Below are 12,896 nucleotides of genomic sequence, written 5' to 3' on the forward strand. Positions count from 1 at the left end.
GTAAGTTCATGTCCTTTGCAGGGACGTGGATAAAGCTGGAAACCATCATTCTCAGGAAACTGACACAGAAACAGAAAACCAAACACCACATATTCTCATTCATAAGTGGTTCTTGAACAATGAGAACACATGGACACCGGGAGGGGAACATCATACAGGGGGTCTGTAGGGGTGTGGGGGGCTAGGGGAAGGATAGCAGGGGGTGGGGGGATAGAGGAGGGATAGCATTAGGAGAAATACCTAATGTAGATGACCAGGTGATGGATGCAGCAAACCACCATGGCACGTGTATACCTATGTAACAAACCTGCACGTTTTGCACATGTACCCCAGAACTTAAAGTATAATAAAAATAAAAAATAAAAATTTAACAAAATAAAGTAGGATAATCAATTGTTGCTTGACTCATTTCAAATAATATTTTAATGTCATGGCTCGAACAAGGTAATAGTAGCACTGACCACACAGTATTGTCTGGGGGTTAAAAGACTTTAGGATGGCACTGAGTATATAGTAAGATTCAATAAATGGTAGCAGTGACTCACACCTGTGGTCCCAGCACTTTGGGAGGCCAAGGTGGACATATCACGAGGTCAGGAGTTAGAGACCAGCTGGCTAACATGGTGAAACCATCTCTACTAAAAATATAAAAATTAGCCAGGCATGGTGGCACGTGCCTGTAATCCCAGCTACTCAAGAGGCTGAGGCAGGAGAATTGCTTGAGCCCAGGAGGTGGAGCTTGCAGTGGGCCGAGATCATGCCACTGCACCCTAGCCTTGGTGACAGAGCAAGACTCCATTTCAAGGAAAAAAAAAAAAAAAAGCCGGGCCGGGCATGGTGGCTCACGCCTGTAATCCTAGCAATTTGGGAGGCCAAGGTGGGTGGATCACCTGAAGTCAGGAGTTCAAGACCAGCCTGGCCATCAGGGTGAAACCCCATCTTTTTTTTAAAAAAAAAAAAAAAAAAAAAAAAAAAGCCAGTGAATCAGAGGGCAAGTGGGGTGAGAGTAATAAGGAAAGGAACTTCACAAATGGCACTACAATTAAGAAAAGACATTACCAAATGGGTATTTCAGTCGTAAAATAGTAGCAAGTTCTAAGATAACAAATGGTTTTTTCATCTGCTGAGCATATTTTATTTATGTACAAGGGCCTTGAAACTGTTAGAATTCTGGGTTTATAAATTACTTCAAGTTTCACACCAAGAAGAGTTTTTCACCATAAACTGATATTCCCAGCTGCTGGAAGGCAGTTGATGAGCTCAAGCAAACTGAAGAAAGAAATGGAAAGCCAGATTATAAGCAGACCAGGCTTCACTATGGCAGAGGGAGGGCCTATTTACAGGGATTCCAAACTGTCTCATTTACAATAGCGGCATAGCAAGTAAGTACACTGTCACTCACAGTTCTACTTGGTTTCCAGGGGAACAACTAATATGGAGTGGGTGCTGGAATCTAATATGGATCATCCTTTCAAACTTGTGCTTCCCTTCACAAAAACCACAATCTCATAAGAAGTCCTTTTCTGACAAGTTGAGCTTAGACTTTCCAACGCATTGCATTAATCTTCTCTGTCTGGAACACTATGCATAGTATGCAAAGAAACCTTCTGTTAAAGTTTCCCAAAATTTGAGAGCAGCATGAAAAAAATAACAGTAGAGCAAAGAGTAAGCTGGAAGAGACTGGCAATATATTCACTTTCCCTACTTCCAAATAGGGTAAGATCAGCAAAAAGATAATTCATTTATATTTCAAAAAATGTCATCAGGCATCATGTATATATAAAGCTCTAGGCTGGGTATTAAAAAGAACACGTAAATAGGCGAGTCACAGTGGCTCACACCTGTATTTCCAGCACTTTGGGAGGCCAAGGTGGGCAGATCACAAGGTCAGGAGATTGAGACCATCCTGGCTAACACAGTGAAACCCTTTCTCTACTAAAAATACAGAAAATTAGCTGGGCATGGTGGCATGCACCTGTAGTCCCAGCTACTACAGAGGCTGAGGCAGGAGAATGGCTTGAACTCGGGAGGTAGAGGTTGCAGTGAACCGAGATCATGCCACTGCACTCCAGCCTGGGCGAGAGGATGAGACTCCGTCTTAAAAAACACAACAAAAAAATCCCCACATAAATAAATCAAACACAGACTCTCTCTGGATGATAAAATACTAGACAGAGTCAAAAGACCTAGATTCTAATCCTAAATTAACCTCTGATTCACAGTTTATGTTCTCATGATGTATTTTATTTCTCCAAGTAGAAAAGTGTTTAATTGGTGCTTAGATACTAAAATAAGTCTTTTTTTTTTTTTTTTTAAGATGGGGATTCACCACGTTGGTCAGGCTGGTCTTGAACTCCCGACCTCAGGTGATCCGCCTGCCTTGGCCTCCAAAGTGCTTGGATTACAGGCATGAGCCACCACGCCCAGCCAAAAAAAATTCTATTTTATATTTACTAATTGTCAACCTTTATCTTTTTCTTTTTAAGTACCTGAAATGTCTGGAAGCTTTTGAAGCAAGACTAAGAAAAGCAGGAGTCTTAGAAACATAAAGACTTTGAGTCACATTCTGACCCTGGCACTTCAGCTATGTGACCTTGACAGCCTCCATTTTCTCACCTGGAAAATGGAAATAATCTTTGGTAGTATTGGTTTATGTGTGTGTATGTGATCTATTTATCTACTTATTTCTAGATAACCAGGCAAATTATATTAACTCAATAGTTGGTAGGTGCTATTATTAATTTTATGAGATGGAGTCTCACTCTCTCTCCCAGGCTGGAGTGCAGTGGTGTGATCTAGGCTCACTACAACCTCTGCCTCCTGGGTTCAAGCCATTCCCCTGAGCCTCCCAAATAGCTGGGATTACAGGCGTGTGCCATCATACCCAGCTAATTTTTGTATTTTTTTTTTTTTGAGATGAGGTTTTTTAGAGATGTGTTTTTTTTTTTTTTTTTTTTTTTTTTTTTTTTTTGTAGAGATGAGGTTTCGCCATGTTGGCCAGGCTGGTCTCAAACTCCTGATCTCAGGTGATCCGGCCACCTCAGCCTCCCAAAGTGTTAGGATTACAGGCGTGAGCCACTGTGCCTGGCCAGTGCTATTATTATTAACACCCAGGATTAGTTGGAGGTACTATTATTTTTATTAACCACTAAAAATATATTTTTCTTTTCTTTTTTTTTTTGGAGATGGAGTCTCACTCATTCTATCACCCAGACTGGAGTGTAGTAGTACGATCTTAGCTCACTGCAACCTCTGCCTCCTGGGTTCAAACGAGCGATTCTCCTGCCTGAGTCTCCTGAGTAGCTGGGATTACAGGGATGTGCCACCATGCGTGGCTAATTTTTGTATTTTTAGTAGAGACGGGGTTCCACCACGTTGGCCAGGCTGGTCTCAAACTTCTGATCTCAAGTGATCTGCCTACCTCGGCCTCCCAAAGTGCTGGGACTACAGGTGTGAGCCATTGTGCCCGGCCAACACCACTTATAATATCTTTACTGTCCAAACAATGGAAACCATGGGTGACAGACACCATCTGACCACAAGACAAATGAGAATAAGATACGTGAGAATCTGTGGCCATCTGTGGGCAAGGCAGTTAACATGAATAATTCAAAGTGAGGAACAAAAATAAACACCAGTGATGAACTAACCCTTGAACACGTGAAAGACATACTATGCTGTTGCATAGAAAAACTAAATATGCAAGACAAACTCTACCTAGGATAATCTAGAAACAGTGACTTCAAGAAATATATTGAATGGATTATTTTTTCTTCTACAAAACTATACAATAAATAAGAATAGTCAGGACAACTCTCAAAAATAACAGGGCAAGGCGTCAGGCTAGTCCTGTTACATATTAAAATATATTATGAAGCCTGACGGAAAGATCAATGGATCAGGAAAGAAAAGTCCAGAAATAGACCAAATACATGCAGGAATTTAGAGCATGACAAAGGTGGCATTTCAGTGGGAGATAGATTATAAACACGATGGTGAGATGACGAAGTAACCCTGCCTCACATCTTATAAACAAAACATATTTAAAAAAAAAAAAAAACAGAAGCCCATAAACAAATAAGCAAATTCTAGATTGGCCAATGATTTAAAATGTAAAAAAATTAATAGAAGAGAAGATAATTCTTTTTTGTAAGATCGAGTCTTGCTCTTGTTGCCCAGGCTGGAGTGCAATAGCGTGATTTCAGCTTACTGCAACCTCTGCCTCCAGGGTTCAAGTGATTTACCTGCCTCAGTCTCCCAAGTAGCTAGGATTACAGGTGCCTACCACCAGCTAATTTTTGTATTTTTAGTACAGACGGGGTTTCACTATGTTGGAGATCACCAGGCTGGCCTTGAACTCCTGACCTCAGGTGATCCACCTGCCTCAGCCTCCTAAAATGCTGGGATTACAGGTGTGAGCCACCGTGCCCGGCCAAGGAAATATTTTTATAATTTCAGAACATGGATGGCTTTTATAAACTTGTTAATACATGAAGAAGTCATTTTAAATACCACAAAATATTAGCCAGGCATGGTGGCGTGTGCCTGTAGTCCCAGCTACTCGGGAGGCTGAGGCAGAAGAATTGCCTGGACCTGGGAGATGGAGGTTGCAGTGAGCCGAGATTGCACCACTGCACTCCAGCCTAGTGACAGAGCGAGAATCTGTCTAAAAAAACAAAAAAAAACAAAAAAACCCACAAACACACAAAATAAATCTATGCCAAGAAACAATTTTTCACCTATTAGATCAGTACACATAACCAAAAAAAAATCACAGTAGTAGAGAAAGGCAGGGAAACAGGTACTTGTCTAGGCTGAGGGTGGGAGTAGAGATGTACCTTTCTCTAAAAGGGACATCTCTGTAGGCCTACAGAGAGCAATATGGAAACACCCATCAAAATTATGATTATGTATTTTTCAAACCAGAGATTCTTACTCTGGAGCCCCTTTTTATTAGACACACATGCATGAGTATGCAATTATGTAAATATAAACATAGTTTATGTACCACATTTTTAATGGAAAAAAGTTGGAAAACACCTAAATTTGCATCAGTAAAGAAGCACTACAATACATTAGTATATACCCATATAATGAAATGGGTATCAAGAAAGAATAAGTCTTACCTAGAGACATGTACCAGAGTACCAGAAAAAATATTTTTTAAAAAAACAAGGTCCCTTTCTTTATACTGATTTCAAAAGATCTCTTTAAACATTATGTTAAAAAAAAATGGCACACATCAGTATGTATGTATACATCTCATTTATATGAAATCAGGAAATACAATATGTCATTGCTTATTATACATAAATTGTCTGGAAGGATATATAAGATATGAACACTGGCTGCCTCTGGAGAGGGAAAACTGGAAGGGGTTTAATGGAGGGAGGCCAACTTACATTTTACTGTATACTCCTTTGTACCATGTGAACGTATTAACCTATTCAACAATTAGTTGAAAAATTTTTTTAACTACTAAAAAAAGTACACATTGTCCTTAGGGAAAAGGTATGGTTGCATTTAGAGAAGAAAGAATAAATTTTATCCAAAACTGATTATCCTTCCCATAGTCACTCTGTAAGGCCCCTGCTAACAGTCTCTGTGCCTGGCCTCACCCAGACAGGGCCCCAAAAGTTCTGCAGCACTTGTCTTGCTTCTTCAAGAACAACAAATCCTCTTTCTGTATTTCTTTGGAAATACTGAGCAAAAAGAGATGGCTAGGATTTCACAGAAATTACATGTTAACCTTTGGATCACTGCTGAAACTAAAGAATGGGTCTAGAAACCAAAAGGAAAGAATTGGATAGAACGCTGGAAATCTTAATGAATGCTGGAAAGCACTCTACATACTATATTTTCTGTCTTGGTAATAGGGTAGCTAATAGAAGATAAAAACAGAGAAGATGAGAATGTCTTATGCAAATAACAACCTTTAGCATTCTTTACTCACACAGCAGTATTCCTTAGTGGGTACAAATTCATGCACAGAACAAGCTTTACCCAAAAGAACAAGTCCATACCATGCAGAACACAATCCCATGATGAAACCTCTCCAAAAGGCTGACTGGCTACTAAAACCAATTGGTGTTTTTTAAATTCTGGAGTTAGTAGATACATCATGCAAGCTGGGAAACAGCGATTAAGAAATAGTGTCACTTGGGCTGGGCGCGGTGGCTCACGCCTGTAATCCCAGCACTTTGGGAGGCCAAGGCGGGTGGATCACGAGGTCAAGAGATTGAGACCATCCTGGTCAACATGGTGAAACCCTGTCTCTACTAAAAATACAAAAAAAATTAGCTGGGCACGGTGGCGCGTGCCTGTAATCCCAGCTACTCAGGAGGCTGAGGCAGGAGAATTGCCTGAACCCGGGAGGCGGAGGTTGCGGTGAGCCGAGATCGCGCCATTGCACTCCAGCCTGGGTAATAAGAGTGAAACTCTGTCTCAAAAAAAAAAAAAAAAAGAAAAAAAAAGAAGGAAAAAAAAAATAGTGTCACTTGTAGGTTGTGAAAAATCTCAAAGACAAGGAAACGTTTTCTGCAAGATTCAGGGAGGCCATGATTAAATGTATACTTTTTGGGGGATTTGGTGGTGGGCGGAAACAGTGCTACCATTTCTAAATCTTTTTTTTTTTTTTTTTTTTTTTTTTTGAGATGGAGTCTCACTCTTGTCACCCAGGCTGGAGTGCAGTGGCGCGATCTCGGCTCACTGCAACCTCTGCTTCCTGTGTTCAAGTGATTCTCCTCCCTCAGCCTCCTGTGTGGCTGGGATTACAGGTGCCCACTACCATGCCCGGCTAATTTTGGTATTTTTAGTAGAGATGGGGTTTCACCATGTTGGTCAGGCTGGTCTCGATCTCTTGACCTCAGGTGATCCACCCACCTTGGTCTCCCAAAGTGCAGGGATTACAGGCGTGAGCCACAGCATCCGGCCTCATTTCTAAATCTTAAAGGAACTATCTTTTCAATCTCATTCCAATTACTTGACTCATTCCAATTACGAGGAACACAACATGGGCAAGTTTTATGGACTATGTTTGGTGGACATAGACTATGCCCAAAACTGAAACTCACATGCAACTGTGGGCCAATGGATATAAACAACAGACTGGTCAAAAATGTATCTGTATTATTAAGAGATCGTTTTCCACTACTAGAAACACAAATAAATCTGTGCCTACCAATGCTGGTTTGAGGCCACCATTTCCTCATAAGGAGGTAGACTGATTTCATTTAACCTAAAAGCAATTTGGATATTTAGTCCCACCAGCACAAGCTACACATACAGTGAAAAAAATCTTATGCATATAGTTAGACATAAAATATTTTTTCTTTTATCCTGTGAATCCTTATATCAAGTAATGATTAAAATTTAGCTGTAAATTTTATACATAGGAGGCACAATTAAAAACAAATTAAGAAATGGATGATGATAGGTCTTCTGTTAGACAATTCATTGAAAATTCAACTTCCCCTAAAATTCAACGTTCAGTGCTGGGTAAATAGGCATGCAACCAAGTTACCAGCCTCCTCAAGCTGGACACAAGGAACACACTGGCTGCAGAAAACACACAACAGCAGTTACAGGTTTCATGCCAACAAACCAATGATTAACAAGGATGATTAGAGTCTGGATGGAGCCAAGGCACGAGCTCTTTGCCTTTTTGATGCTGACTCAAAAGCCACAAGCACACACATTTCCCCATGGCAGGTTCATACCAGTGGACTTCAGTTGCTTATATCTCTCTTGTTCCTGGATTGTAGACTTTGACAAAAGTGGAGTAAGTCCACGGGACTTGGTGGGTCTCATGTAGCCTTTCATTGGTTCTGCCATTTTGCTTTTATCTTCCTTTTTCCCTTCTCCCAGTGTCTTTGATTCAGATTTTTCTGTCATTTTCTGAGGTGTCTCCGAGATCTTATGTTTGGGTTCTGGGAGTTGAACACCCTTGGAAGCAGTCATTATTACTAACTTATCCACCACCTCTGAAGGAGGAGCTTCAGCTTTGCTATGTAAGAAATCTGACCTGATTTCTGGTGTTGGCAAGGAAACACTTTCCAATTCCATGATTTTACAAGCCAGACTAATCCCTTCCAATTTATCATTTTCACTTTTTGGAGACAAAAGAGTCAGATTTACCTGCTTATTCAAACTATCTGGACCCCTGGAATTTCTATCTTGAGTATTTTGGTCCTCACAAAAACTGAGCTTTTGTGCTTTGTCTTCTAGTAAGTCAGGAAGTTGAACTGGAGCAGACCCTTCTTTAGTCTCTTTCTCTTTGTTCACTAAATGTGCTGGGAAATTACCTCTATCTGCATATGCTTCTAGGGCTCCGACCTCTCTTGGTAGGCTCTGGTCTTCTACTCGCACTCCAGGAAGGAAGTGACCTTTTGCTAGCTCTGTGACTTTCTCTACTGAATGCTTAGATGCACCATTGTGCACTGACTCATATTCTCCTACCACATGCCCTTCATCGATCCCTGCTTCATTTTTCATAGAATCAGCAAGCTCACCTTTATTCTTAAGAGAGTTATCTCCATGACTGTTAACTGTTTCTATGGCTGCTGTAATAGGCAGAGCAACTCCTCCTGTGCTTGTAGAGGGCACAACAGCAGAGGGAGCCTTGGGTCTTTCTTGACCTGGGACTCCATCTTTGGTGTAGTTATCTACTACTAATGATTTAGAAATCTGGGCTGGGGTTATCTCTTGCTCATTTTTTGCCAAGGTATCTGGAAAGGAATCACCTTCCTTTACTACTTGAGAAGTAGGAGTGTGCAGTTTTTCACAGGCTGCTGATTTCAGAACCTCTAGAGGAAATGACTTATTCATCAGCTCTGATGGTGTTCTGGGACAGGTAAATGTAATATTTCTATTTTCGTCCATATAGGCCATTCCTTCCATTCCCTGGTCCCCTGTGGTTTCCATGGGAACATGTATTTTTGTTGCATCTATCTTATTCTCCAGAATGTGTTTCTCAGGAAAACTATTTTTAACCTTTTTATTTTTTCCATCATTACTCCTTTTACTTGGTTTGTCAGCTACTGCAGTGTGTTTATTGGCTGCATCTGTCTCATTCTCCTCAGATACTACTGAAGGAGCAAATCCTGCTCCCTGGATTTGCTCTTCGCAGTTCACATCTGTCACCTTGGCAGCTGGTTCAGTAACAGCAGAAGCCTTGACTGTACTTGTTTTGTTTTCCTCAAGTGTCCCAAGCTCAACAAAATTAATCTCAACATTTCCACCCTTTCTGTCAACTACTTCGACTGTGGGTGTACCTGGTGTATGTGAGAACAAAGAATCATGTATTTTGGGGAAAGTAAGTCCTAATTCCTTGCTTTTATGGGGAATACTACCAGCAACTCCATCCTTCCCTTCAAAAGGTGAGTTGAGGATTTCCTCCTTCCTCTCCATTCTAGCAGGCTGTGTGGAATAATTATTTCTAAACTTTCTGCTTTTGCCTTCATTGCCTCTCTTTTTAGGCTTTTCATAAATCCAAGGAGCTGCCTCATGATCCTTCCAAGGACATTTTCCTTCCTTGCTCTGGTTACTGACACCCATATCTTTGACTCCATCTCCTGTTTCTGTCCTAACACCAGAAGTCTGAGTCCTGTTTGATCTACTTTCCAAGGGAATCAATGCCTGCAAGGTGTCTGCCACCTTAAGCTGAGTAGTCTCTTTAGGCTCCCCTATCACTGCTGCCTCCATGAGATCAGTCATAGTGCCTGGTTGCTTTGAAGAATTCAGCCCCAGCTCCTCACTCTTATCCTGAGTAGCCATTCCTTCAGTTTTAGGGACTGGCTCACTCTGTATGAGGACAGCCCTTCCTTCCTTCTGGCTGTCCAGAAGAAACGGCAGCTCAGATTTTGCTTTTACCTTCCCAGAATCTGTTCTCATTTTCCCAGAACTTCCCCTTCCCTTCCTGCTTTTGCCATCACCTGCCATTCTCTTAAATGGTTCATTCTCTAGCCCAGGGACCTGTACCATCACTTGGCCCTGCAGCTGCTCAGAAGTAAAGATGCTAATCTCTTGTCTTTGCTTGGGAAAAACTTCCTTTGTTAGTTCTTTATCCTCTTCAGCTTCTTCAGCAAATTCTTTCTGTTTGACATTCTGCAGTTTAGTCATTTTGCTTTCATTATTCCCTTCTTTTAGATTACATTCTAATAGGTTACTTGCTATCAAATTTGGTAGTTCTTTTGCTGCTGTGGGTTTTAAAACTATACCCATAACCTCTTGGTCCAAGACAGGAGAGCAACCCTCTTTGAGTGTGCTATCCAAAGGAGTTTCTACATTGCATGCTGAAACTTTTGCTAGGGGCCCTTTCAGATTTAGAGGGCCTACTGACTGGTTTTTATCCACAGGAATCTTCAGGTGGGGTGCAGGCTGTGGTATGTATTCATGTTGCTTCAGCAATTTCTTGTCTTGGCTTTGTGGTACTGACTTGTTACCTTTGCTCTCTTCATCTACTCTCAGTGTGGACTGAGAACTTACTGCAGTTTTTGGGAGTTCTTCTGAAGGACATAAAGGAATTCTTAGACTGTCTGAGACAAAGTTCTCAGCTACCAGTCTGGCTGTACTAGAGTCAACTACACATTCCCTTTTCAAGTTTTCTCCAGATACAAGTCCATATTCTGTACCCATAGTGGTAGGCTGGCTGGGAAGAACACCTGCTTTTTGTGTGTCAGCTGGAAAGGGATGACCTTTAGGCTTATCTGCATTGTCATCATTCCAAGGTCCTCCAGCCCGGGGTTGAGAGTATCTCTTTTGTTTTGGTTTCTTCTTCTTTTTCTTCATCATGATTGGTGTGCCTTCTATATCCCAGGACTCCCTGCCAAGATCCCTCTGGGGTTCAAGTGAGTCAACATGAATACTTTTCCTTTGGTTCCCAGGTTCACCACAGGAGGATGAACCAGAGACCCAATCTGACTCAGACAAAGAGCAGTGGCCCAGCCTGTGATCAAGAGTCTTCCACGGAGGAGGGCCTCCCAGCAGCTCAGGAGGGACCCTGGCAGGCTTGGGCCGGGCTGACCTGTGGTCACTGGGTCTGCAAGCTTGTTTGGCTTGTGTGGGAGGGGTACCGCAAAACATGAAGTTGGCTAAAATTCCAAACAAAAAACTCCTTGTTATTGTTTCTTAAAAAGAAAACAAACAAACAAACAAAAAACCCCAGACCATATAATAACTCATTTAAGTAGACTATTTTCACCAATCCATATATTACTTAATGTAATTTGCTCAGGAAAAGTTTTTTTCTAAAACATCTCTCACTTTTAACTGGCGCTAACAAAAATATTTAACATAGATCATCATCTCAGGTAAACACTGTTTTCAAACATATTTATAAAATATTTGAAATACTTCATTTCAGACATAGCAGGACTGAACTTTAAAAAATGAAATTTTGGGCTGGGCATGGTGGCTTATGCCTGTAATCCCAGCACTTTGGGAGCCTAAGGCGGGTGGATCACAAGGTCAGGAGTTCAAGACCAGTCTGACCAACATGGTGAAACCCTGTCTCTACTAAAAATACAAAAAAAAATTAGCCGGGCATGGTGGCGCGTGCCTGTAATCCCAGCTACTTAGGAGGCTGAGGCAAGAGAGTTGCTGGAACCCAGGAGGCAGAAGTTGCAGTAAGCCAAGATCGTGCCATTGCATTCCAGTCTGGGTGACAGAGCAAGAATCTGTCTCCAAAAAAAAAAAAAGAAAAAAGAAAAAAGAAATGTTTCAAATCTTCTAACCTCTAAAATAAGCACTTACTGCCTATAAATCTCATCTGATTTATATTGGTCATTATTAGTGCTTGCCTCTTTTTTGGTGAAATTTATTAGTTGTTTCAGTTAAATATACATGATTTTGGACAGAATTTTTAATTCTAAGAGTTGGTCATCAATATTAAACTAATACTTGTCAAACAAACCAGATGGATTCTGGGAACTAGATCAGAAGGCCAGACCTAAGTCACTTCACGCACATACACAAAATATAATGAATCCACATTTTGGTCAGAGAAAAATTTTCATCATTCCAGAACAAAAGCATCCTACTTTGAAAGATAAATATGTTAAATTTCAACGTTCTGCTCCTAAATGTACTTCCCAAAAGACAGAGAAATATATATAATGTTAAGTAGGATAATTAATTTCAACAATTAAGATGAGCACCTTTGGAAGAGCTTCAGCAGGTGATCTGGTCCAACCTGCCTCCAAGTTAATATGGATCCAAGATCCTGGAAAGAGTCTCATTAAGAGCAGGTCTATGCCAGCTCCTGTAAAGTCTGACCCAATAAACTGATTTCCAGGAGTATTATAATATGTAAATCGTATCTTTCATTCTTGTCCTTTTCTTTCCAATATCATCTAAATCCTACCGTTTATTTAATATCTTAGGTTAATTATTGCATCGCTCAAAAACTTGCTAGGCTATAACACCCCACAGTATTTATAAAATTTAATTCAGCAATTAATCAGCAGCTATTCAGTGCCATCTTTTATGCTATTTTATTCAATTATTACGTAAATCTTGAGTTTCAGAGTTCATGCCTGAGAACTTCTCTCTTCATTCAGGTTATAATATAATAATTTGGGGGCAAAGACTGGGACTTAAATATCTATGTGCCTTAACATGGTGCATTTTGTACAAAATAAGCATTTGATTTATTGTGCTAGATAGTGTATGCAAAGTACTAGAGATTCTAAGTAAAATAAGTTATGGTCCCTGCCCTCAGGATGTCCATATTCCAATCATAGTCACAGAAAAGTAAACAGAAAATCAAGTTGATAACCATATACATATGCTTTTGGCTCATCAAAACCAGGTAATCTTAAAATTCACTGAATAATCAGATTTTAAGTTGGAAAGTATTTTAGAGCAGTACCTCTCACAGTTTAATAAAAATTAGAATT

The 12,896-nt window shown here is 40.5% G+C and overlaps 1 protein-coding gene across 12 annotated transcripts in view; it reads right to left on the reverse strand.

The window, feature by feature from the left end:
- The window catches only part of MAP4 (microtubule associated protein 4), a 225,455-nt gene that overhangs the window by 46,211 nt on the left and 166,348 nt on the right, over positions 1 to 12,896 (reverse strand). For 8 of the 12 annotated variants that reach the window (XM_012473817.3, XM_012473816.2, XM_012473820.3 and 5 more), the window contains one exon: positions 7,719 to 11,090. The exons of the other annotated variants lie outside the window; for them this stretch is intronic. In XM_012473817.3, coding sequence (XP_012329240.2) covers positions 7,719 to 11,090 — 3,372 coding nt within the window. The remainder of the gene's footprint in view (positions 1 to 7,718; positions 11,091 to 12,896) is intronic. 12 annotated transcript variants of the gene reach the window in all.

Source organism: Aotus nancymaae, unplaced genomic scaffold, assembly GCF_030222135.1.
Source record: "Aotus nancymaae isolate 86718 unplaced genomic scaffold, 86718_ANA_hifiasm-v0.15.2.pri h1tg000067l, whole genome shotgun sequence".
In the NCBI taxonomy this organism is placed as follows: Eukaryota; Metazoa; Chordata; class Mammalia; order Primates; family Aotidae; genus Aotus; species Aotus nancymaae.